This window comes from Phascolarctos cinereus, unplaced genomic scaffold (genome assembly GCF_003287225.1).
Source record: "Phascolarctos cinereus isolate Bilbo 61053 unplaced genomic scaffold, phaCin_HiC Scaffold_5;HRSCAF=322, whole genome shotgun sequence".
NCBI lineage: Eukaryota > Metazoa > Chordata > Mammalia > Diprotodontia > Phascolarctidae > Phascolarctos > Phascolarctos cinereus.
This window is the reverse complement of record NW_027555958.1, coordinates 175,579,270-175,606,768: the sequence shown is the minus strand read 5'-3', so window position 1 is coordinate 175,606,768 and position 27,499 is coordinate 175,579,270. Positions and strand designations below refer to the sequence as shown.

Below are 27,499 nucleotides of genomic sequence, written 5' to 3'. Positions count from 1 at the left end.
GAGAATGCTTTTCATATCTTGTCATTTGGGGAATGTCTCTTTTCCTTGTAAATTTGAACCAGTTGTTTGTCTTGGAAATGTGACTGTTATCAAATACATTTTCTATAAAATTTCTTTTCCAGTTAACGGTTTCCCTTCTAATTTTAACTGCATTAGTTTTGTTTTTGCAAAAATTGTCCTTCTTTTTTGTGCTTCTCTCTGTCCCTACTTTTGTCACAATTTTTTCCTAAGCCACAGGTACAAAAAGTATTTCCTTTGCTGCTCATTTAATATGTTTATGATGTGACCCTTTATATCATAAATCCATTTGGAGCTTATTTTGGCATAGGGTTTCAGGTAATGGTCCAAATCTAATTTCTGTCAGACTTGTTTTCTAGATAGCTCTTTATTAACGGTATTTCATTGATTAAGTGTGATTTTTGATGAGCTTTGATTAACTGTGATAGGCATTGGGCGAAACTCTAAAGATATACAAGTAGAAGAGATGACATGTTATTCTAAGTCATTGCAATTTTTTGTATAAGTATCAGAAACATAAACAGTGTTTCAGCTCTTCAATGACTGAGGAGGTAAAAAATGATTTCATGAAACAGATGATATTGTTTGAGCTGGATTTTGCAGGGTTATCTGACAGGCAGAGGTGGAGCTACAAAAAGCATTCCAGACCAAGGTGGTGGTGGTTGTGGTGATGATGTTTTTTTTTTTTTAACATTTAACATCGCATTTCCCACACTCTGCCCTGCTCCTTCTGACTTAAGGAATATTGTGAGCAAAGGCTCGGAAATGGAAGTATGCAGGGCATATTTGTAAATAGCAAATAATCCAGCTGGACTGGAGTGTGGATTTTTGAAGGGGAGTTTTGGAAAATAAGGATGGAAAAGTATTAAAGCCATGTGGGGTGTCGGATATAAAACTAAGAAATTCAAACTTTATTTGGTAGGCAATGAGCCATTGAAGACTTTAACTTTTTTTTTTACCATTTAATTTAATATTTTTCCACAATGGTGGTAAATACTAAAGTATTTTGTGGCTAATATTATAAATTTAAGATATTTTCTGGTTTAAAAAATAAGTTTAATAGGAAAAGGCAAACCTGTCAGGTTTTTGCCTTTAGTGGGGCTGATAATGTTCACCTTTATCCGTTTTCTGAGCTTTTATGTCTTCCTATTCTTCGCTTTTGCTTTTTGAGACATCCGGGGGATCTCTGGTTTCTTCAACCGAGGATTTCTTGATCCATTCCTAGGGTCAAAGGTACGCACAATTTAATAACATTTAAGCATAGTTCTAACTTGCTTTTCAAAATGGCTATACCAATTTACAGCTCCACCAGCTGTGTATCATGTGCCTGTATTCCCGTAGCCCCTCCTTTTTTTCATTTTTCTTTTGTCATTCTTTTCAGTATGGTGGGTGTAAGATGGAACCTCAGAGTCTCTTTTATTATTACTGTGATTTCTCTAATGATTAGTGATGTGAAATATTTTTTTACATGAAAACTACCAATTCTTATCCTTTGACCATTTATCAGTTGGAGAATGGCTTTTATTCTCATAAATTTGAATCAGTTTCTTCTATGTTGTGGGAATGTGAACCTTATTAGAGAAACTTCCTTCAGTTGCCTATTATTGTTGAGTACACTCTGTCACTAACTTGTTTATAAAGAGTGGCAGTGAACGTAAAAGAGGATAGAGTGGAGGGAAACATACATTTAATAATCATAACCAAAAATGTGAATAGGATGAATTCACCTATAAAATGAAAGAGGACAGCAGGCTGCAAGAAAAACACTTGAAATGTGAAGATTTATACAGAGTTAAAAGAAGGGCCGGTCAGTCATCAGCATTTAGTAAACATCTGTTGTGTGCTATATACTGTATCAAGTGCTAGGGATACCAAAAAAGGTTAAAAACATGGTCCTTCCTTCCTTCCTTCCTTCCTTCCTTCCTTCCTTCCTTCCTTCCTTCCTTCCTTCCTTCCTTGCCCAGAGTCACACAGCTAGTAAGTATCAAGTGTCTGAGGTCGGATTTGAACTCAGGTCCTCCTGACTCCACAGCTGGTGCTCTATCCACTACACCACCTAGCTGCCCGCATGGTTCCTACTTTCAAGGACCTCATTTTCTAATGGTGTAGGACAACATGCAAACAATTATATACATACAAGATGTGTAATGTGTAAATGGAAGAGAATCTCAGAGGGAAGGTAATAATGATGAAGAATGATTTATATAAAGATAAGATTTAAGATGAATGTATTAATAATAACAGTAATATCACTAGATAGTAAAAAAAGCTTTTAAAATATAACACCCATTTCTCTTGAAAACACGAAAAAGTGTATACATAAGTGAATGTTCTTTTTTCTTTTTTTAATTAATTTTTAGTTTTTAACAATCACTTCCATAAGCTTTTGAGTTTTGAATTTTTCTCCACCACCCTCCCCAAGATGGCATACAATCTGATAAAGGCTTTATGTATACTTTCCTATTAAACATATTTTCACATTTGTCATATTGTAAAGAATTAGAACCAATAGGAGGAACCACAAGAAAGAAGAAACAAAACAAAACAGAAGAAAAAAGTAGAGCAAATAGTATGCTTTGATCTGCATTCAAAGTTCTTTGAATAGTTTTTTCTGTGGTTGTGGATAGCATTTTACATCATGAGACTTTTGGAGATATCTTAGATCCTTGTGTTGCTGAGAAGAGCTAAGCCTGTCAAAATTAGTCATCAGACAATGTGGCTGTTACTGTGTACAACAGTCTCCTGGTTCTGCTCACTTCAGTCAGCATCAGTTTGTCCAAGTCTTTCCATGTTTTTCTGAAGTCTGCTTGCTCACCATTTCTTATAACACAATAGTATTCCATTACATTCATATACCACAACTTGTTCAGCCATTCCTCAATTGATAGGCATCCCCTAAATTTCTAATTCTTTGACACCACAGAAAGAGTTGCTATAAATATTTTTATACATGTACATTTCGCACAAGGGCCAACAATCTATGTAATAGATAGATGCCAGAGTCAAAGATGTCTGTCATCGTCACTGTTATTTGATGTAGTACTAGACATTCTAGCTTATAGGAATGAAACAAGAAGAAATATTTGATGAAATAAGCACAGGGAACAAGTAAGCAAACTATGACTTTTTGCAGATGATATGATGGTTTATTGCAAGATCCCTTAACGTTTAGAAATAATCAAAAAACTTAATAACTTTAGCAGTGTTGCAGGATGTAAAATAAACCCACACAAATCATTAGCTTTTTCTCTATACTACCACTAAAACCCAGCAGAGAAAGGGAAATTCTATTCAAAATAAGTATAGCATATGTACTTACTACTTACAAGTCCACTTACTAAAAGATAACTAGCAGCTATATGACTATAATTATAAATTGATCTTTACTGAAATAAAGGCTTAATTAGAGAAATATTTTTATAGTTCAATCCATGTATTATAGTAAAAAATGATAATTATTCTTAAATTGATTTATTTATTTAGTCTTCCAAAGGATTACTTTATAAAACAAGAGGGAAAAATAACAAAGATCATGTAGAGCAGAGGTATCAAACTTGGGCTCAAACTGCTGGAGTATAGCTGGGATTAAATTGTAATTGAGATTAAAGTGTAATTGAGAAATATTTAACAAAATAAATAAAAATGCAAATAGATAATGTTAATTTGTGGTTTTCTGAGTCAATGTGCAGTCTGCAAGCAATTATTTCTATTTAAGTTTGATATAGAGGAACAGAAAAGTCAAATATTTCAAGGGAAATAATGAAAAAAGGTGGGAAGGGTACCTGGAAGTACTGTGTCTCAAATTATACTGTGGTAATCATCAAAACAATTTGGTACTGGTTAAAAAGTCAATGAGTGGATCATATTAGGTGTACAACATGTAGAAGCAAGCAAAACATAGAGGCATAGTATTTTATAAACTCTTAAGATGGCAACTATTGTGGTAAGGACTCATTATTCCACAAAAAACTGCTGAGGAAACTAAGAAAGCATTAGAAAACATTAGTATAATTAGTAAGTAGAAATGATACTCAAAGAATGAATCTTAAGATAGAAAGAGATATGACTGTGATCTGACAGTCATTACCTTGTAAAGGACTTCCATAGTGATAAGTTTTTGGATTTCATATTATATTTCGGAATATTTACAATTTCTTTTTTTCCCCTCTGTTTTAGCTTTTTTTCTGTTAACAGAAATATTTTCTCTTTCTGCACTGGGGGAAACAAATACACATCATCAAGCAAAACAAATTCCTTTGCTGTCCATGTCCAAAAAGTAAATGTCTTATTCTGCACCCTGAGACTGGTGCCTTCCAGGAGTTGTGGGTAGCATGTTTCACCATTAGTTCTTTGGAATTATGGTTATTCATTGCGTTATGGTGCTGATTTCTTTGTTAATATTCTTTTGCAAAAGCATTTATGTACCACCTATATAAATGTGTACTATTATTACTATTTGTAAGTTTTGTAGGCAAATTTAATAGTGGTCCCTCTCCCCCAATTTTGTCCTTTGTCCATAAAAGGGGAGGTGCTACTCTGAAAGTATAATTTTATTTTAAATAATATAATTAGTGATTTGGTGTGGGTTGGGTGGTAGTGTTAGATGGTGTAAATGCCTCCTTAAATTAAATTTTTGAAGTTGCCTGCCATATAAAACTTGAAAAAACTGCATTTCCTGGATTGTGAAAAATTAATTTCATCAATTAAAATATGTTCTTAAACAATTATAGATGGGGAACATCAAAGGTGATTAGGATCATGGCAGCAGATGATGAAAATGGTGATAGAACGGATTTATTTGATGTCCTCTTGGGTAAGAAAATCTAACAGTTAAGCTATTTTGAAATTTTGTTTTCTTGTTACAAAGTCACTGAGCGTTTTTATTTGAAAACTCATATTTTCACTTTTTAAACACATGCTTTGAAATCATCAGTTTTGACTAAATTGATAATAACTTTGTAATTTTCATTTGTTAAAATTGATATTTGCATATATGTATATTTGTTACTTTGAAAACAGCATTTTTAGCAAAGAGCTCAGTGGGGGAAATTTTTTTTTATGGTAATGAACCATAATGAAAGTAAATAACAAAAATGTCTAGTAGAAAAAAGCAACTTTGTTACTAGCAATATGAACATAATTTTCAAGTACTGTGTACATAAGCTTTCAGTTTTTTTGCACACTAAAATCTTAATCAGAATTTGAAAACATTAAAAACCAGTATAGGTAAAATGCTGTTATATCAAATATTAGAAAAAATAGTTCTGTATAGGAATGCTATTTCAATAGTATAAAGAATAATCCTGAAAAATACTGGTGTATCCTTTGGGCCAAATTACTATGTAAGTATTAGGCACTTAGACTCTGAAACTATAAAGAGCTTTCTTTTTAGTAAATGATATAGCAGAACTTTCCACAGCTTTATTTTTTTTGCCACTAAGTAACATTAATTATCAACCAGTTTCTCTCTGAAACTACACATCAAGGACTGGGCCTCCAGAACTTTGCTGAGCAAGAAGGCCATCTGTCATTCTCTTAGAAAGGATCATCTACATTTGTTGCCTTTCTTTGCTGATCTCCTACTTGCTTCTCCGTCTTTTCCAACATTTTGTACCCTTTCCCCATGATTGAAACGACTTTATAATTAAACTGTTAAAATCAATGGCCTCCTTTTTAGTCCTTGTTCTCTTTGACCTGTCTTCAGCTTTTGACTTTATTTGACCATCCCTCTGTTGGATACTCTCCTCTCTTGGCTTCTGTAACAATGCTCAGTCTTCCCCCCCCCCCCCCCCCCGGTCTGTTAGACTATTCCATTACTGTCTCCATTAACGGATCATCTCCTACTAGTTAAGCTTGAATGGTTCCCAAGGATGTGTCCTTGACCCATTTCTCTTAGCAATTTCATTAGCTTCCATGGGTTCAATTATCATCTCTATGTAGATGATTCATAAGTCTGTATTTCCAGTCCTAATGTCTCTTTTGGATCCATTTCCACACTGCCAAATGCCTGTTGGGCATATCCACCACTGTCCTTGTTTTTTGTCTTCCCAAGTTTGTAATCTTGAGGTTATCTTTGATTCTTCTCTTTTTTTGTCACTCCTCCATATCCAGACAGTTGCTAAGTCTTACTGCTCTTAAGCCTTCTTGGTGTCATGCTATTGTATCCTAGCTTGCAAATTCAGCTGAGCACTCCAGCTCTATCCTTAGGACCCTGAGCTTCTGATTGGTAAGGTTTCACCATTTTTTGCCTGACTGAATCAGGCCTCAGCTCCCTGGCCATCTTCAAGTCATGTCACTGTGTGTGCTACTACCACCCCCTTCTAATCCCCTTTTCACCTTTAGCTCTGGGAATAATAATCACTTAAATATTACCATTATGGGAAAGATTTGTCAATCACTTGCTTTATGACTTCATTTCACCATCTCTGTAACTTTGCTGGTCAGATTTCTCTTGCCACTCTTCACCTAAATGTGTTTTCTTCCCCCCATTAGAATGTAAGGTTTCTGAGGGTAGAGACAGCTTTTCTTTCGGTATTTGTATCTCCACTGCTTAGCAGATGTGTGGCATGTGCTGTGTGCTTAATAAATGCTTTTCTTATTCATACATTCTTTCTGATTCTATTTTTCCAACATTTCAACCTCTGTTCATCGCTGGCTACCAACCTATACATTATCTCTTGTACCAGTCCCCTCATTTGATCTCCCTCCTTTGTCTCTTCTGTCTTCAATCCATTCTCTACAAAGATGCCAAATTGATACTCTTACAACCAGGCCTGACCATGTCATCCCCTACTAAAAATTTTTCAGTGACTCTCCATTGCTTTTAGTGTAAAATATGAGCTTCTCAGCTTGGCATTTGATGATCTCCTTCATCTGGTTCTCACCTACTTTTGCAGAGTTACTTTTGTTACCCTCTTTTATGCTTTCTATGTGCTAGCCAAACTGACTAACTTGTCTTTCAGGCTCAATGTACCATCTCTGACTCTGCCTCACTAGAATATACTTTTATTCACTTCCTTCTTTTAGAATCCCTAATGTATTTCAAGACTTAGTTTGACTGCCACCATCTCCATGAAGCCTTTCAAGTTTTTAATATTTATCTATGTACATGTATGTTATATCCTTCAGTAGAATACAAGTTTCTTGAGGGGAGGGGCTGTTTTATTTGCATTTGTATTCATAGTGACTAACAGTGCCTATTACATAATGGGCACTATGCTTAACACTCAATAAATAAATGAATGAATAAATGGGCAATTGAATAGTGAGTGATCTTTATCTGAAAAATCTCAATCAACATTCATCCAGCATCTTGAGAGGTGTGAGGTATTGAAACTATGTACAATATTTATACCTCTCATTCACTAAAACTTTTTGCTTAATAATTTACAACTTAGATGTGAGGCGTTGACTTTCATTTATTGGATGGATCCAGTGATCTAGAGATTTCATCTTGATGCAGATCACTGTTTCTCTACACCTTCTCCTCCTACATAATATATTTGGCTTTACGTCAATTCTTGGCGGCGGATCCACCCAGTTCGCTAGAAGCCTAACCAGAAGAAGAATGGTTCTTCTCATGCCTTTTTTAAAAAAAATTTTTAAATTGGTACTTATTATTTTTATGTCGTCTTTATTTCTCACAGTGTCCATTTTCCTCTTATCCCCACTTAGCCATCCTTTGTTACAATAAATAACAAGAAAGAAACCATCCCTTGTAGCAACAACTAAAAAAGAGAAAAATAGTTTAGCAAAACCATCTAATAGATCAACAAAGTCTGGCAGTATATAGAACACATTATAATCATAGGTCCCCACCTTCGGAAAAAAGAGAGGGAGGTTCATTTCTCATAACTTTTCTAGGGCTAAGCTTTGTCATGATAGTTATGTATGTCATTCTGTTTCCTGTTTTATGTTTTTTTCGGGGGGGAGGGGTTTGGTTTATATTGTCATTTTGTATATTTTTTCCTGATTCTGCTTACTTTGTATATATGTCTTCCCATTTTTCTAAATTCTTTATACTTATCCCTTCTTTTGGTACAATAATATTCCATTGCATTCATCTATAATAATTTGTTTAGTTATTCCTCAATGTTGGATATCTATATTGTTTCCAGTTCTTTGCTACCACAAAAAGTTCTACTATGAATGTTATTTTTGGTTTATATGGAACCTTTATTTCTGTCTTTGATTTCTTCTCATCTCTTAAAATGATTTCTGTGTCATTTAGTTGCTAACATTCCACTGTAATATCATCGTGTTTATCTTATGAAATTAATCATACCAGGATTTTTACCTGTAATGAATGTTTTTCCCTTTTCTTTTTTTTCTAAGCTTCTAAAGAGATAGGACTAAGAAGGGAAAAAAAATTTAAATGTTTAACGTAGTAATGAACAAAAATCAAAAAGAACTTAGGCCAGGTTATAGACATAATTTCATGATTTTTTTAACATTCCAAGCATCAATATATGTTTTCCTTTTGGTCTGCAGTTACATATTTTACCTGCTTGTAAAGAACCCCAATAAATTGTCACTAGTGCTATTAAAAGGTAATAATTATAAAACATGTCTTAAAATGAAAGTAATTAAAGTAATCTACAGTAACAAGGAAAATCAAATTAGATACTATATATCATTTTGATCTCTTTGATTTTTCTCAAGATTGTTCTCAATTTATAAAGTAGTCATCGTAGAATGTGATATAAATATACATTCAAAATCAATATATATATAGCAAAACTATATAATTTGAATTATGGTGCTTTTCCGTTTCGGATGAAGAAAGTACAATTAAGAATATCATATATTAGGTAGAACTTGATTTGAAATATAGCAAGTTCTACACAATGTATGATATTCTTAATTGTACTTTCTTCATACCCCCCTCCAAAAAGTTGTAACAAGTAAATTCTTTAGCGTGTACATCAGTCAGATCAGTTCATAGGAAAGCCTCTTTTCTGTCTATATTGGTGTTGAACTTGTCTCCTCTCTTGACTGACAAAGAGGTTTTTTTTTCCTTTATAACCTTTTGAATAATAGACAGTTGTGCTAACTTTGTACTGAAAGATCATTGAAAAGTAAGGTTTTGACTGTACATTGCTTTTCTTTCCTTGCAGCTTCTCCTCTTAAGAATAATGATGAAAGTTCATTGGACATTTATGCTGGACTGGATAATACTCTAACTGGTAAGTTTAAAGTATAAAATAAAGTTTTAAGCCCATTTTATATTAATCTGTAAGGCACGAATGCAACTTCTTGCATATGTCTTGCGTTATGAATTGCTCCGAGGTAGTTTTTTTTAAAAAGTGACAAATTATAATTATTGTTGTTCTGGTTCTTCTCACTTTGCTTTGCATCTGTTCATCCTACCCAAGATTTTCTGAAATCATCTAGTCACTTAACCTCTTTAAACTTCAGTTTCCTTGTCTGGAAAATTAGGAAGTTGTAGTTCATGACTTTAAATTTTTTTTTTTGAGGCAGTTGGGGTTAAGTGACTTGCCTAGGGTCACACAGCTAGTAAATGTCAAGTGTCTGATCTGAGGTCGGATTTAAATTCAGGTCCTCCTGACATCAGGTCCTGTGCTCTATCCACTGCGCCACCTAGCTGCCCCAATCTAAATTTTTTTAAAATAAAATTTTATTTCATATTTTCAGTTGTCAGACTTTTTTTTCTTTTCTCCTCTTTTTCCTCCCCCCAAAAAAGAAAAAGAAAATTCTTATAACAAATAAGCATTAACAGGAAAAACAAATTTCCACATTAGTCATTTTTAGAATGTATGTCTCATTTTCCATATTAGTCCACATCTTTGTCAGGACAGGGGTAGTAGCATCCTTCATCATCATTCATTGTAATCATGGTTGATCTTTGTATTAATCAAAGTTCTTGAAGTATTTCAGAATTGTTCATTTTTAGGATGCTATATTATAAATTGTCTTCGTTGTTTGTACATCTCTGCATTATTTCGTAAAAGTCTTATCAGGTTTTCTCTGAAGTAATCTCCTTCATTATTTATAGAACAATAGTATTACATTACATTCATTTATTATACTTTATTCAGGGAGTTTTCAATTGATGGACACCCATTTAGTTTCCAGTTTTTGCTATAACAAGAGAGATAAATAATTTTGTACATATAGGACCTTTTCTTCTTTCTTTTGAACTTTTTGGGATATTGGCCTATTATGATTATGATTTAAGTTCTCTTCTAACTTAATTGTTTGTTCCTGTGGTTAGCCTGCAAAAACTTCTGTTTACAGGAACACTCCACTTAACTGGCAATACCAACTATATACAAAGGTTTAGAAGTAAAAATAAGCAAAGAAGAGCCTCCAAGTAGCCAGAATTTGTGTCCCAGAATACATGCACTGAAACTCATACTTTCTCTCAAGACCCTTACTTAGGGCCAATTTATTTTTAATTTATACGTCATTTTCACAAACTCGGTTATCTGGTGTCCCACATTATAGCACTAATTTAGTATGTTGGGACATAGGGTGGATCTGGCTAGATATAAGAAAACACACAGTTTTTTCTGTCACACAGAAGTGACAGTTAATAGTGAGAGAAGATACTGAAAAACTGTAAAAAGTAGACAAGAACTCAAAAAGCATGGGTAAGTTGAGGTTAGGTATAGGGATAATCTCTAACTTTTGAAGATATCATTGTATTATAAATAATATAAGTGAAAATCATTTAAATTGTATTGGTAGTCATAATTACTATTATATCAGTACCCTGTCTCCTCCTTTCTTGAATCTCTGTCCTGTTTTACCATCCCTCTATGCCATTTTTGCTGGTGGAACTCCCTTGCTTTGTAGTTGTTAATTTATTTCCAAGTACTGCTGGAGCAAATCACGCAGCTTGGGTCCACTACAAATTTATATTTTTGAACAACTTTATCTTTATTAATTAATCTCTTATCAGATATCACAATTTCTACTACAGCTGTTCCAAATCTTGTATTTTCTCTCAAGCTCCTAATTCTTTTTATTCATCAGTCTAAGAATATAGCCTTACCTTTTTCTTTGTGAAGATAGAGGCCATCTAACCTTAACTCCCTCAGCTTACCTTATCTAATCTTTAAAATTGCTATATACATATATATATGTAATTTTTTTTACTCATTCTCTCTTATCAGAGAAAGAGATGATCCTTCACCTTCTGTCCCATCCCTTGTCTTTTTTTTAATCTTGCTTCATCAGTAATTCCCTTATGCATCTTCCCTCTCTTTCTTCTCAACTTAGAGACTGCTCAGCTTTCCTCTCTTTTCAATTTTTGCTTCTGCACAAATGGTTTCCACTTTTGTAACTCTTTTTTTTGTTTTTAAATTTACTTATTTTTATTTTTCAACATTGACTTCCACAATATTTTGAGTTCCATATTTTCTCCCCATCTCATCCTTCCCTCCACTGCTAAATGGCATGCATTCTGAATACTCCTTCCTCTAATTTGCCGTCCATTCTGTCTCTGCCCCCCCCTTCTCTTATCCCCTTCCGCTTCAGTTTTCCTGTAGGGCAGGATACCCCATTGTCTGTATATCTTATTTCCCAGTTGCGTGTGAAAACAATTTTTTTTTAACATTTGCTTTTAAAACTTTGGGTTCCAAATTTTCTCCGTTTCTCCCTCCCCACTTATCCTCATTGAGAAGGCAAGCAATTCGATACAGGTTATGCGTGTTTAGTCATACAAAATACTTCCACAGTAGTCATGCTGTGGAAAACTAAGTTATTTCCCTTATCCTATCCCACCCCCATTTATTCTATTCTCTCTTTTGACCCTGTCCCTCCTTAGAAGTTTTGCTTCTGATTACCCCTCCTCCCAATTGCCCCCCTCTTTATCCCCTGCTCTCTTGTCCCCTTCCCCCCATTTTCCTGTAGGGTAAGATAGATTTCCATACCCAATTGAGTGTGTATGTTATTCCCTCCTTAAGCCAAATCCAATGAGAATAAGATTCACTCATTCCCTCTCACCTTCCCCCTTCCCCTCCACTGTAAAAGCCTTTTCTTGTCTGTTTTATGTGAGATAATTTATTCCATTCTACCTCTCCCTTTCTCCTTCTCCCAGTATAATCCTCTCTCACCCCTTAATTTTATTCTCCAGATATCACCCTTCATCTTCAACTCACCCTGTGCCCTCTATCTATCTATCTACATACATATATAATTTTTTCCCTCCAACTACCCTAATACTGACAAAGGTCTCATGAGTTACAAATATCATCTTTCCATGCAGGAATGTAAACAGTTCAACCTTAATAAGTCCTTATGATTTCTCTTTCCTGTTTACCTCTTCATGTTCTCTTGAGTCTTGTATTTGAAAGTCAAATTTTCCATTCAGCTCTGGTCTTTTCATCAAGAATGCTTGAAAGTCCTCTATTTCACTGAATGTCCATTTTTTCCCCTGAAGGATTATACTCAGTTTTGCTGGGTAGGTGATTCTTGGCTGTAATCCTATCTCCTTTGCCCTCCAGAATATATATTCCAAGCCCTGCAGTCCTTAATGTAGAAGCTGCTAAATCTTGTGTTATCCTGATTGTGTTTCCACAATACTTGAATTGTTTCTTTCTGGCTGCTTGCAATATTTTCTCCTTGACCTGGGAACTCTGGAATTTGGCTACAATATTCCTAGGAGTTTTCCTTTGGGGATCTCTTTCAGGAGGTGATTGGTGGATTCTTTCCATTTCTATTTTACCTCTGGTTCTAGAATATCAGGGCAGTTTTCCTTGATAATTTCTTGAAAGATGATGTCTAGGCTCTTTTTTTGATCATGGCTTTCAGATAGTCCAATAATTTTTAAATTCTCTCTCCTGGATCTATTTTCCAGGTCAGTTGTTTTTCCAATGAGATATTTCACATTGTCTTCTATTTTTTCATTCTTTTGGTTTTGTTTTACAATGTCTTGATTTCTCATAAAGTCACTAGCTTCCAATTGCTCCATTCTAATTTTTAAGGAAGTATTTTCTTCAGTGAGCTTTTGGACTTCCTTTTCCATTTGGCCAATTCTGCTTTTAAGGCATTCTTCCTCATTGGCTTTTTGGACCTCTTTTGCCATTTGGGTTAGGCTTTTTTAAGGTGTTTTTTCTTCAGTATTTTTTGGGTCTCCTTTAGCAAGCTGTTGACTTGTTTTTCATGATTTTCTTGCATCACTCTCATTTCTCTTCCCAGTTTTCCCTCTACTTCTCTTACTTCTCAAAATCCTTTTTAAGCTCTTCCTTAGCCTGGGACTGATTCATATTCTTCTTGGAGGCTTTGGATGTAGGAGCTTTGACTTTGTTGTCTTCTTCTGGTTGTATGTTTTGATCTTCTTTGTTACCAAAGAAAGATTCTATGGTCTGACTTTTTTGTGCCTGTTTGCTCATGATCCCAGCCAATTACTTGAGTTTTAAACTCTTGTTAAGGTGGGGGTCTGCTTCCAATGTGGAGAATGTACTGTCCCAAGCTTTGGGGTATATGTGCAGCTGTTTTCAGAGATACTTCTAGGGACCTGTAAGTTTTCAGTTCTCTCAAGGTGGTATGATCAAGGGAGAGGTGTTTACTCTCTTCCTGGCCTGTGCTCTGGTCTGTGAGTGACCACAAGTACTCTTTTCTGTGTTGGAACTCTGAGGAAGATTCTTTCTCCACAGCCACCACAAGCTCCACCATGCCAGCACTCCTCCTCGCGCCAGGATTGCCATGTAGAACTGTGACCTAGATCCAAGCACAGGCAAAGCAAGAGAATCCTGTGTCAGCACCAGCAAAAGATCCCTGCAAACCTCTGATTAGCCAGTTGATTCCCCCTGTCTGTGACCTGAAGTTCTGGATGCAGCTGCCACCCTGGGGCTGCACCAGGGGCTGTGGCTGGGACTGAGCTTCTCTGTCACTGCAGTCACAGACTTTTTTCCTAACTATTAATAGGCAGTGCACCAGTCGAATATTTTCTGTTGCTTGATAAAGTATCTCCTCTGGATGTCCTGTTTGACCTTGAAACTGAACTTTTAATCTTTTCCCTTAAACGTGTTTCTTCTTGTTGATGGCACTACACGTCTGTTAGTTACCTCCAAGCTTATTACTTCAGTATTATCTTTGACTCTTCCCCTTTCCTCATTCAAGACGTCCGATCAGGTAACAACTCCTGTTGGATCTACCTCTGCAGTAACTCATATCTTCCCCTACAAGTTATTTTGTTTTAAATTTAGATACCATCAGCAACAACAACAAAATTCTCATAAACAAGCAAGATAAAAAGTGATTGTACATAAATTAAAAATTACTTGACTTTCTTCTTTTCTATTTTGTTAAAATTATAGAAGTTACATCCTTCCTGTAGTGTCTTTTTCTCCAGTCAGTGCTTTGTAAATCATCCTTCATATTGCTGCTTAAATAATCTTCCCCAGTGCTCTGATCTGCTTGTAGAACTAGTCTACTTAAAAAGCGTCACTGATTTCTTTACCTACCAAATAAAGCATGCACTTTTTTATCCTGTGCATCCAAGACCTTTACACAATTGTTCTCTGTCTTAGTTTTCCATTCTTATCTCATATTACTTCATATTCCAGCCAGGTTATATCAATTTCTGTCCAAAATTTTTGTGCTTCCCTCTTTCCATATGTACTTCATGCTTATGCTGTCTCACATGCCTCTGATGGACTTCGTCTTTTTCTAAGTTCAAGATTTAATTTAGGTACTACTTCTTCCAGGAAACCTTCCCTGATTATTTAGCTGAACATGATTATTCCTTTAAATTTTTTTTTTATAGCACATAACATAGACCATGGCCCATTGACATAGAGATGTGTGTGTGTGTGTGTGTATGTGTGTGTGTGTGTATGTGTATTATATACATGCCTACATATGTTGTTGTTCATTTGTTTCAGTCATATCCTATTCTTTGTGATCCCATTTGGGATTTTTTTGGCAATGATACTGGAGTGGTTTGCCATTTCTTCCTTCAGCTCATTTTACAGATGAGGAAACTGAGGCAAACAGGGTTAAATGTCACAGAGCTAGTGTGTCCAGATTTTAATTTATGAAGATCAGTCTCCCTGACTTGAGGCCCAGTACTCTGCCACTGTGCCACGTAGCTGAGTATATGTGTGTATGTGGATATACACATACATATGTATACACACTCATACACCTACACCTATTTAAGGTTCACAGGCCCCTAGTTAAGAACCCCTGGCCTCAACTTTTCCTTTGGGACATATCACACTTTCCCTTGTATAATGGATATTTGTGTGTTCCTTCCTGCTCCCCACCTCATTTGATTGCTCTTTTGTTGCCAATATTTATGACTATAAATATATTTTCCCCTGTTTTGCAGACTTGACAAACTCATTTTATTGTTCTGGAGGTTGGACTGAATAACCTTCTAAGTTTCCTTCCCTCTCCTAAAATTCTGTGATTCTACAGTATTTGTTTCTAAGCACAATCAAATAGGTTAGTCAAACATTATTAATTTTTGTTTCAGATAATTCTTCCAAACTCTGCCCACCATCGAGGAATTGCTTAGATTTGTATGAGGAGATTTTGACTGAAGAAGGAACTGCAAAGGAAGCAACCTATAATGACGTATGCACTGTTAGGAAGAGATAAAGCTATGACTTTTGTAACCCCTGAAATATAGGATTATAATATTTTAAACTGAACAGATATATGTGACTGCATATTGTTTCAGATTGGATGTAATACAGATGAATTGATGCCTGATTTTCCATTCTTTCTAAGAAAGAATGTTGATGTTATGTATTTTTTTTTGGTCTAAACTTGTAATATCAATCCATGGATTTTCCTGGTGAGGAAACTCCCTCTCCCAGTGCAGATCAACCACTGTTCTGTAACTTAGAGTCTTATAATTACCTGGGGTGCTGAGAGGTTAAGTAACTTGCCCAGGTTCATACAGTCAGAATGTTCAAAGGTAGAAATTGAATCCAGCTTGTTCTAATTCCAAAGCTGGCCTCCTATTTACTCTAGCACAATATCTCTCTGTGATGATGCTTCGGTTTTTTTACAAGCTAAATTTAAACAGTTTTAACTTGTTTGTCCTTAATAGAATAGACTAACTGCAAGTAATCCAGAGTACAACCACTGATAGTTTTACATTTTTTTTCCATGATTTGTCAAGTGAGTTAATAAACATACTGAAATGTGTATTATACTCTGGGAAATGATTGCTAGAGGCTAAATTGACAGTTTCTATGCCTTGAATTTAGGTATGTAGGATAAGCATGATGTAGTAAACAAGAAACTATATGTTCTGGGCCTTCTAATTCTAAATTAATGACCTTTTTAAATGTTTCTTAATAAAAGTATCCTTCATTATGCCATTCTTCCTTCCTATGTATTAATTTGTAAGAACACTTTAAAAAAAGTGTTTTAAGGTAGGCATAGTTTGAATTATTTTGTGTTTTACAGTTGCAGCTTGAGTTTGGAAAATGTCAGAGGCAAATTAAAGAGCTACTGAAGAAGTATAAAGAAATACAGACACAGGTGCGCTATATTTAACATGTTTATGATTTTTATTTTTCTGTATTTTATAAAAAATTAAGTGCTAGATTTGTCTTCAAAAATAATTTAAACTGATATTTTTGGTAGTTTTCAAAGGAGTTGTAAAAAACATTTATCTGACCATATCACTCACTTGCTGAAGAAGTTTTTCAGTACTTTCCTCTTGCCTCTAGGATAAAATACAAACCTCTCTGTTTGATTTTTAAAGCTCTTTACATTCTGGCTCCAGCCTCCATTTCCAGACTTAATGTATGTTACTCCTTTTCATGCATCATATCTCAGCCTCCTTGGTCTATCATACGTGAATTTCCATCATCTCTCTCTTTACCATGCCTGGAATCCACCCCTCCTCACAACTTCCTAGGATCTTCAGCTTCCTTCAAAACTTAGCTCAAGTGAGGCCTAAAGGAAAGCTGTTGAATCTTCTCCCACCTTCCAGTTTCCAGAGTTTTCTTCCCAGAATTTCTTTATATATGTTTTGTATTAATTGTAATTTATTTATTATAACATATTTCATAATATATATTGTATATTTTATGTTTCCTCCTCGAATATATCTCCTCTCTCAATATAATTTGAGCTTCCTGAAAGCACAAACTGTAAAATAGTCTTTTTGTCTTTGTATCTTCAATGCTTGGTGCACAGGTAGGCATGTAAAAAATAGTGTTGAATAAGTAATGTTTTATGCTATTCAGTTTGATTTCTTTGTTTGATACAATTTTTAGCAGGTGTACTGAAACTTTACTTTGCTTAAATTCCCTACCAAGTGACACTTAAGGATGTAAAACTAATTATCTTTATGACACTGTCCAATTCTAATGCTATTCATTCTTAACTAAAGTTGCCTTTTAAAATTATTTAAATTGTTAAGTATTTTGCCTGTCGTTGGCTTCTGATGATTGGAAGATGATATTGAATATAAGCATCGTATTTTCCTTTCTAGAAGTTAACATTTCCCTCAGTGTTGAAATATGAAAATTTAAATATAGAATGAAATATTCGATATGAACTTTTATATTATTATCAAATTATATATCTATTACACGCCAGGCAATATGCTAGATGTTATGGAATATAAGAACAAAGAATAAAATGATCCCTACTCTAAATGATACCTTGCAATAATCTTAACTTATGTAATTATTTAAAATAATTTAAAAGGTCTTTTTTGACTTATGTAATATTTAACTCATTCTTCTAAAAATGACTTTTAATAAATGTTGCTTTGAAGTCTTCTACAAATGTTTTTACTACAAATGTTTTTATTAATATTTTATGTAGAATTTCAGCCTACAAAATGAGAACCAGTCTCTTAAGAAGAATATTTCAGCACTTATCAAAACTGCCAGGGTGGAAATAAATCGCAAGGATGAAGAAATTAATAGTCTCCACCAAAGGTAAAATTTAAATTAGGAGTTTAATTTTGCAGATTATTTAACTTTGGGTAGGTTACCTTTATCTGGTGAATGTATTATATGTTTAAGTGGAAATAAGTAAAATACATTAATTTTGTCATATATTCATATTTCAATTTTTTGTTTTTACTGTAATAACTTATTTGCTCATAGCAAGCTTTCCAGTATCCTCCTAATTACATATTTTTATACCAATGTAATTTGAGATTGATAAAATATCATTTGTTTTAATGTATGACATATTTCTGTCCTGGACTGTTTATAGTCCTATGGTATATATAATTGCATTGAGTAGCAAATTTGTGTGGCATTATGTATTGAATTTCCATTCTACAGCCTTTTATATTAAAGATTTAAGAATGATTTGTAGTCTTAAGTGCTTTTGTTACGTTGACATTTATAGAATTTTGGATCTTGGATTTGGAGCTTTACCATCATAAGCTGATTTCCCCCCGCCAGTTGGTTCAAACGAAAGAAACTGGCTGTGCTAGTTATGGGAGATTTGTGCCTTTTAAAAATCATGTTTTAGATGATGTTTGATGTAAAACATTATATTCATCAATGGAAGAAATAATATACTAGTAATTTAAATGTTTAGAGTTTGAAGTCATGGTATTATTTGACTTAATTAAAGTTAAACTTCGTTTTCGTAAGAAAAGCATGTTGTTAATGATGCTTTATCCTATAACCCATTTAGGCAGTATGTAGGACATTCATGACCTCATTTCTCCCCTTTTTTAGCTTATGTTTTTAATGAAGTGCCATAACTTATATCACATTACTGCAAAACTTACTCTTAGTTCTTCAATTAGGGTTTTTTGTAAAATTGGAAAATTTTAATTTAAGGTTTGAGACACGAGTCAGATACCACAGGGTTTTGCAGTTGTTAGACTTGAGAAGAGATTGTTCTGCTATAACCTTTCTGGATTTGACTTATATGAAATATCATTTGAGTTAAGGACAGAGCTTGGCAAATAAGCAGCCCCAGGCATATAAAAAACTTTAGGCTAATGATAAAGATGGTAGCTGAAACTTCTCTCTACTATAAAACTATTGTTTAGAAAACAATTTTAATCCATTCTTGTTTGATTTTTCATAACCTTGATGAAGTAAGTGGTACATGTTTTTATAATCTCCATTTTACATATTAGAAAACTGAAGCACAAAGAAGTAAATAATGACATGCCAGGGACAGAAAGCCAGTAAGTTATAGAATTAAAATTTGAACCCGAGTTTTTTCAACCCAAATCCAGGACATTTCTGTTTTAGCTCAGTAGCCCCTCTGTAAAAGCAAGTACACTCGGGGCAGCTAGGTGGCACAGTGGATAGAGCACCGGCCCTGGATTCTGGAGGACCTGAGTTCAAATCTGGCCTCAGACACATAACACTTACTAGCTGTGTGACCCTGGGCAAGTCACTTAACCCCATTGCCTAGCCAAAAAAAAAAAAATTAAAAGCAAGTACACTCTATAGAGAAAGAATGTTTATTAAGATCAGTGCTTCCTAATCTTTGAGTATGAAGAGAAACTTGAAAAAAAAAATTTGATTCTGAGCTTAAAAATGGAAAAGGAGGATTTTCACACACAAGAGAACTCAAAAAAGAGAAATGTAAAAAACTATATAAACTGCATATAAAACTATAAGTCTTCATTTTGTAAAATTTGCTTTAAAAAGTATATAATAAATTCCACGTATTAGTTTAAAAACAATCCCATTTGTGCTTCCTTCTGAACTTCATTCTGTTCTCTTCTGTGCATTTAAAAAATGTTTCAGTGGCCCTCTTTTGGGGGTGGGGCATCACCATAGCTAACACTCTTTTCACCTCTAAAAAAATTACATATAACAAATAAGCATAGTCAGAATAAATCCATATGTCTTTCTGTGCCATAAATCATCATAAGTACTCTGGAGACACGGTTGGTCATCGCATTGATCAGAGTTCTTAAGTCTTTCAAAGTTTTTTTTCTTTACTTTGTTGCTGTTCTTGTATAATTGTTCTCCTGCTTCTGCCTACTTCTTTTGTATGAGTTCATACTACCTAGGATTCTCTGAAATCATCTTTGTTATAATTTCAAAAGGTGAAATATTTCATTGCATTCATATAATACAATTTGTTCAACTATTCCCTAATTGATACATACCTCCTTAGATTCTAGTTATTTGCTTTTCTTTCACTCTATTTTAATTCCTTCCCTCTCCCTTTTATCTTCTTCCTTTTCAGGACCAGGATATTTGTTTTGTTTGAGACAATTTTTTTCTGTGGTATTTTCCTCCCTCAGAACCCTGTTTCTCCCTCTCCCTGCTGGTTTCCATATTGAGTTCGAGGTATTTCTACACCAAACTCTGTGAGAGTGTGTTGATTCAACTTTCCTTTGTGTCAGATAAGAATGAGGTTCATCTGAAACCCACTTCTACCTCTTCTTCCATGTTAGTATACTCTTCTTATGGGCCTCAACGATTAGAAATAGAAAATTCTGTACCCTGCTTTTTTATACTAATATATCCTATTTATATTTCCTTTGCAAAACCTTCAGAATAAAATCAGTCCACTTCTAGGACCTCTGTTTTTCTTATTTAATTCATATAATACTCTTTGAAGATATTAAAGTTCTGAAGATATACCTGCCTCTTTTCCTCCATTATAGCGTTTACAGTATATCATCATAAAGCCCCTTTGGATTATTCAAATAAATATACCTTTCTAAGTTTCTCTGGACTTTTATGTTTGCAATTCAAATAAGAAATGGAGTAAATAGCTTCGGGGAAAAAAAAGGTATATCTTATAGTTAAGAAATGAAGTCCCCCCAAACTAGATTCCAGACCAAACAGAAATCAGTGATTTCATGAGACCAAGAAATACTAAAATAAAATCAAAAGATTGAAAAAATAAAAGAAAATGTAAAATATCTGATTGCAAAAACAAACTGGCTTTTTATCAGAAATGCTTAAAAGTCCTCTATTCCATTAAAGGCCTATTTCCCCCTATAGTATTATTTTCTGCTTTCCAGAGTAAGTTATTTTTGATGTTGTCTATCACTTTTGCCTTTTGTAATATTGTATTTAGGACTTCCACTTATTTATAGTAGAGGCTGTCAGTTCTTGTATGATCCTGACTGGTTCCTTGGTACTTGAACTATTTCTTTCTGAATACTTGCAGTACTTTTTGTTTGGTATGAAAGCCTTGGATTTTGGCTATTATATTCCTGAGACTTTTCTTTTTGGGGAAGGTCTGGGCTAGTTCTGCCTTCTTGGGTGATTAAGTATTGTGTTATTTCAGGACATTGGGGACAGCTCACACCGGATACCTGAAAGCTTTCAGTGCTCCTAAAGTCTTCTGGTCCAGGGCAGATTCTGATTGCTGCTTCCCTGGTGTGAGCTCTGCAAATAATTGACCTGGGTTTGGGTCTGTGCAAGATTAGATTGCTGCTGGACCCCGTCCCTTGATAGGCTGATGCCAGTTGGGAATATCTCTTGGTTCAAAGTTGCAGAATTGTAGGTTTTCCTTTAGACTGGGATTCTCTGCAGGCTGGGCTAGAGGCCCTTTTTAATCTTAGCTTTGTTGGTTTTGTTAGTGCAAAGCATATTTTCTATAATCAAAATTGTCCATTTTATGCTCTAATTTGTTTATTTTGTGACCTATTATGTCTAGGTCATATATTCGTATATGATGTGAAGTGTTGGTCTGAAATTGATTTCTACCAGACTTCTTTTCAGTTTTCCTAGAATTTTCATCAAATAGTATTTGCTCCAGAAGCTGGGGTCTTCAGGTTTATTGAAAATTAGGCAGTTATATTTATTTGCTTCTGTGTTCTGTGTAAAAATCGACTGGCTTTCCCATTTTTTAACCAGCGTTGTTTGGATGATTACTTTTTTTGTGGTGTAGTTTGAGATCTAGTACTTCTTGATCCATTTTTCATTATTTCCCTTAAGAGTCTTGACTTTTTATTTCTCAATGAATTTTATTTTTTTTTCTAGCTCCATGAAATTTGCTAGTTTGATTTTTGATCTTTGCTAGTTTGATTGGTATGGCACTAAATAAATTAATTTTGGTAGTATTGTTATTTTCATTATTTGCTTATAGTACTTCATATTCAGAAAGACTTAACTCCTCTTGCCTCCTGTTCCTATGGCATTTGCAGGTATTATAGGTATCATCCCTCCCCTAATGCCATTCAAACATAAATTCAGGTATGTCATCTTTGTTGTTTGCCTTATATAATAGCTTTGTACGTGCCCAGTACAAGATCCAGTGAGTAAATTCATTTCGTTGCTCTGGTACCAGTCTTAACTATACTTTGGTTATTTCCTAGTTACCTCAGCCTGTTCCCTGGATTCCCATGACCTACTAAGGGATGCCCCCCCCCCTTCTGTTGATATTAACACTTCAAGGGACTTTTTTGTCTTTAACTGTTTCTAAAATAAAATGCTTGTAACAAATGAGGATAGATATTCCTAAAGATATCACTGAAACTAGCAAATCATTTGTAAATACTGTGAAAGCCCATCCTTAGAAAAGACCGTGCTGCTGTCAAAAGCCCCATCATGTGTTTCATGGCTCTTTGCTCCTCTTATTACTTACTTTAATAGAAAGGCACAATGGCACAGATAGTCTAAAGCAGTGAATAACTTAGCTGTAATTTTTATTTGGTTTGGGAATCCTCCTCCCAGCACCATCACCTAGACAGCAATAGCACTTTCATGCCTAGACAGTAGTAGCAGTTTCCTTACTGGTCTGTGTCTCAGGTTTCTCTGCTCCCCCATTTAGTTTGTCTAATGCTGCCAGATTAACAGATTGAATTTCTTTTTTTTAAGTTTTATTTTAAACTTAACCATTAACTAAAATAAATAATTAAATGAGCTTCCAAAGTAAGGACTACAAAACCCACAACATATTATATCATAACATTTGAATGTAGTAGAATTGAGGTTTAAATGAATCCAAAAACTTGATGTTCTTTTGAGAACATCTCTATCACTTCTATCATCTTTCTCCAAGTCTGTCTTTGGCTTTCTTTTCTTTTTTGTTATAGGCATTATGTATACTGTAGTGGTTCTGTGTATTTCACTTTGTCACTTTATTTTCATCTGTATCTTTTTATGGTGAAATATTTCATTACATTAATATGTCATGGACATTTTCAGTTATTAGATTATTTCTAACTTTTTGCTACTACAAATGGAGTAGTTGTGGATGTTTGTATAGATAGTTCCTCTTTTTCCATTTCATGACACATTTAGGGTAAAGTTTGAACAATAGAATCTTTGGGTCCCTCCAGGGAACAACTTAATTCCTTCAAAAAAAGCACCGTTTTGTTGCTGGGTTGTTTTTTTTTTTTAAATCATGATCATTTCTGTAATTTTTACACTACCTTGAATTCAATCTTCCCTTACAACAAAGAAAAACAAGTGAAAACAAAATACCACTAAGGTGTCTGACAATGTGTCCAACATCCTGCCCTCATTGACCGCTGCCTTCCTACTAAGAAGAGGGAGGCATATTTCATTATCTGTTTTCCAAGACCATTATTAGTTTTTCATTTATTCAAGAGTTAGACTTTCTGATCATGATGAAAATATTTTCCACATCTAGAGCAAGAACTATGGAGTCTGAATGTAGATCGGAGCATATACTATTTTCTCTTTTTTTTGTTTTTGTTGTTTGTTTTTTCTTTCTCATGGTTTTTTCATTTTGTTCTGATTCTTTTTTCACAACATGACTAATGTGGAAATATGTTTAAGATGATTTTACATGTATAGCCTAGATCAGATTGCATGTTATCTTGGGGAGGGAGGGAGGGGGATAAATTTAGAACTCAAAATTTTATAAAAGTGAATGTTGAAAATGGAAAATAAATTAAAAGCAAAGTTTCAAGAGAAAAAAAAATTAAAGAAGAGGTAAGCTTTCTTTTAGTGATCTTTTTACCATTTATGATGTTGTGGTTGTGTGTACTCTCTTGTCATCAGTTCATCTAATTGAAATCTTCACATTTATCATTTATTACTATGACTTATATTCCATTGTACTCATTATGCCACAATTTATTTGATCATTCCCCGTTTGGCTCTTATCTTTTTTTTTCTTTTTAGATGGTACTGAAATTTTATTTTTAAGACCATGGTGTATTTTCTTGAGTATCTTTTGTTTCATTCCTGAGTTTGAGGTCTTTGTAGGTTGGGGTTTTAAATATAGAGTTAAAAGAAATGTATAAATATTGGTTTTTTTTAGGAAACATTTTAGCATTTATTTTCTTGTTTAAAAGTAAATATGAAAATTTATTGGTTGTTTTTTTTACAGAGAACTGGCAATTTTCTGAGACCTTAATATAATGTGTTTAGTGTTGAAGACTATAAATACAATACAACTCATTATAGTGTCCTGATTTTGTGTAATTGGCTTCATCTTTTTTTATCTGTTATCTTTGAGAAGATAGCCTTTGGATTAGTGTTTCCATTGGCCTTTTCTATTGCTCTTCAACATTTCTGAGGCTTATTACTCATTCCTTTCAGTTTCAGGATAATTGATGTTCTTTAAATTCTTTGCCTAGACCCTTGATCCTGTTCCCTCTTGCCTCCTCTAAAATATTGGTTTAGCAGTCTTCCCCTCTATATCCAGAATTTTCAGTCTTTCTATCACCTCTCTTCTACCTACAATATCCCTAATGCTAAGAAAGCATCCTTTGACCTTTCTAATCTGCAGCATGTCTAAAATCCTAGAAAAGTTATGTACACCAAGTTTAGCTTTCTCAGCTCTTTTCTTAGCTTCTTGTAATCTAAATTCCATTGATACTTTTCTCTCTAAATTGCTTTTTCTTCAAGGATTACCATTAACTTCCTAATTTGCAGACCCATTTATTGGCCTTTTTCAGTATTTATCTCGATCTCTCTGCAGCCCTCAATAATCTTTATTCCCACCTGTTTAATTTTCTTTCTTTGTTTTCCATTCTAACTTATTCTCTTAGTTGCTTTATCTCTCTAGTCTAGTCTTTCTCTATGTCACTCATTTCTCTTCTAAACTTTTTCTCTTTGCAGTTCTACTCTGAATTTTCAGACTTGCAATTCTGAATGTCTACTGGAAATCTCTTATCTTCTGGCAGCAACTCACACTCAACATGTTCAAAAATTCTTTCAGTGGTATTTATTTCTGCTTAGGATCATAGGATCACAGGATCATAGTTTTATAGCTCGAAGGGACTTCAGTGGTTATCTAGTCTAAGCCCCTTATTTTACATCTGAGTGAACTGAGGCTCATGGAGGTTGTGACTTGCCAAAGGTCCCTTAGGTAGCAGTCTTCTGAAGTGAGATTTTGCTCTCAGGTCCTCTGATTCCAGAGTCAGTGTCCTTTCCATTGTACCATTCTGCCTCCTTACCTCCTTGAAACTCTCCACTCAGTCATCCATAATGTATATCTTGATATTTATTGTGCTGCCATATGACTGCCTCAAGATGAGTTCTCCATTGCCAGAGGTCATCAGACCTAGGATGTCTAGGATGTTATAGATGGGATTTATGATGTTGGTGGGAATTGGACTAGATGTCCCTTCACGTTTTTTAAACCTATGGTCATTGAATCCTCTCTCACTTCTCATGTCTAGTCATTTGCAAAGTCATATTGATTCCACCTCCCCAATACTTCTCATAACCAATCCTTTTCTTTCCACTGCTATCATCCTATTATGGATCCTCACTATTACAGTAGCCTTCTATCAGGTCTGCTTCCTTGTAGTCTCTTCTCTCTTTGGTTCATCTTTCATATTATAGCCAGATTTATTTTCAGCTTTATTTAAATTCAGCAAGTATTTATTAAATGCCTAGTATAAGCAGAGCATTGTGTTAGGTGTTGACAGAGGTAGAAATTTCAGATCCTTGTTTGCATGTTTACAGTCTTCTAAGAAAATTACCTACATACAAATAACTACAATACATACATGCTTTAGAGTGGTATAATTGAAAGTACATTGTGAAATCTTGTGAGAAAATTCTTTTTGACAAGGAGAATCAAGGAAAGCTTTATGAAGGGGTGGGATTTGAGTTGAGGATGGGTAAAAATTCAGGCAAAAAAGAAGATCTGATGACTTTGATCCCACTCAAAATACTTATTGCCATTTGAATAAACTCTATATTAAACTGTCTTTCAAGGCTGTCAGCTGTCTGGTACCTTCTTACTTTACTGTACTTTGGTTATGCTATCATCCATAAATGTTGAGTTCGAGCTAAATTGAAATAATCACCATTCCTCCTACATATCCAGTGTTTTTCTGCCTTAGATTATAACTTTCCATATGTAGTTCCCTACTTTTGGAAACCTCTTATAATACTACTTATATTGCCACTTTTGGCTCAGATTTTACCTTTTCGAGGAACCTTTCTCTGGTTTTCCCCCAATCAGTAATGATATTTTGGGTTTTTTTCCCTTATTTTCACCCCTTTTTAAATGTTTTAAGAGGCAGTGTCACATAATGAATCCTGGCCTCAGATCCAGGAAGGCTGAGGCTGAAGTCCCTCCTCTGATATATACTGGCTGTATGAGGTTAGTCAAGTTGCTTAACTTGTTACTGCTCTGAGCAAATTGCAGAGGTGTGATAAGCTTCATTGATAGAGAGTTTCTTCATCTCAGTTTTCCATATCAATGAAACCACAGTTTCAGCCCCCAGTTTAAATGTCCTGTTGATACTTTTTTTCTATTATTATTTCCCAATAATCTACTTCCTACTTCCCACCCACCCCCAAACCTTCACCCCTAACTCCAATAGAATTTCCTCTTGTAACAAATGACACATCGGCCATGTATGAAAATATATGCTTTCCTCTTTACCTCTCTCCAGACAGCTGGAAGATGTATTTCATTGTCGGGTCCTCTGTAGTTAACTCTGTGGTAGTCAGAGTTCTGAAGTCTTTCAGTGTTCTTTTCATTTACATTATTGTGATTGTCTCATAACTAGCTCCTTTGGGGTACTTAGCTCTATATCTGTTATTACAGTGTAATGATCTTTTTCTGACCTCACATAGCACTCATACTATTTTTGTATTCTGTTTGGTTGTATAATTTTTATTTACTGCATGTATTTATATGTGTGATATTCACCTTGCTGCATTATGAGCTCCCTCAGGGTAGGCACTGTATCTTAATTATATCTCAGTTCCTAGTATTGTTTTTAAACATAGTAGGTACTTTTACTGCATGGTTTTTGAATGAATGTCACTAATGACCATCAGAGTTCCAGTAAATCTGTTCCTTTACTTGGAGGTGGGAGTTGGGGTGCATAGGTGCAAGAAAAGCACATAATTCATGCTACAGAAGAAGTAAAACTAAGGTTTTTGTGTGCAAGATAGGAGGGTAGAAGAGTTTATAAACATAGTATATCTGGAGAGGAGGAGGAGGAGAACTTATATGGTGGCTGTTGGGGAAAGATTGAGACTAAGAATCTTTGCAGAAGTTGGAAGGAAGGAAAATTAAGGGGACAGACAGAGCTGCATGATTTGAAAACTGATACATACAGTTAAATATTGTAATTTATTGTTCTCTTAACCAAAGAAAAATAGACTTTGCCAATTCAGATTTGTGTGAAATATAATGTTGCTGT

The 27,499-nt window shown here is 34.5% G+C and overlaps 1 protein-coding gene across 3 annotated transcripts in view; it reads left to right on the top strand.

The window, feature by feature from the left end:
• The window catches only part of CASP8AP2 (caspase 8 associated protein 2), a 46,386-nt gene that overhangs the window by 9,034 nt on the left and 9,853 nt on the right, over window positions 1-27,499 (top strand). For 2 of the 3 annotated variants that reach the window (XM_020963067.2, XM_020963069.2), the window contains exons 2-6: window positions 4,749-4,831; window positions 9,135-9,203; window positions 15,467-15,567; window positions 16,411-16,485; window positions 17,785-17,900. In XM_020963067.2, the coding sequence (XP_020818726.1) occupies window positions 4,777-4,831; window positions 9,135-9,203; window positions 15,467-15,567; window positions 16,411-16,485; window positions 17,785-17,900 (416 nt within the window). In that variant the 5' untranslated portion in view covers window positions 4,749-4,776. Of the gene's footprint in view, window positions 1-1,093; window positions 1,252-4,748; window positions 4,832-9,134; window positions 9,204-15,466; window positions 15,568-16,410; window positions 16,486-17,784; window positions 17,901-27,499 lie in introns of those variants that run through there. The other variant, XM_078155238.1, reaches the window with a different exon arrangement.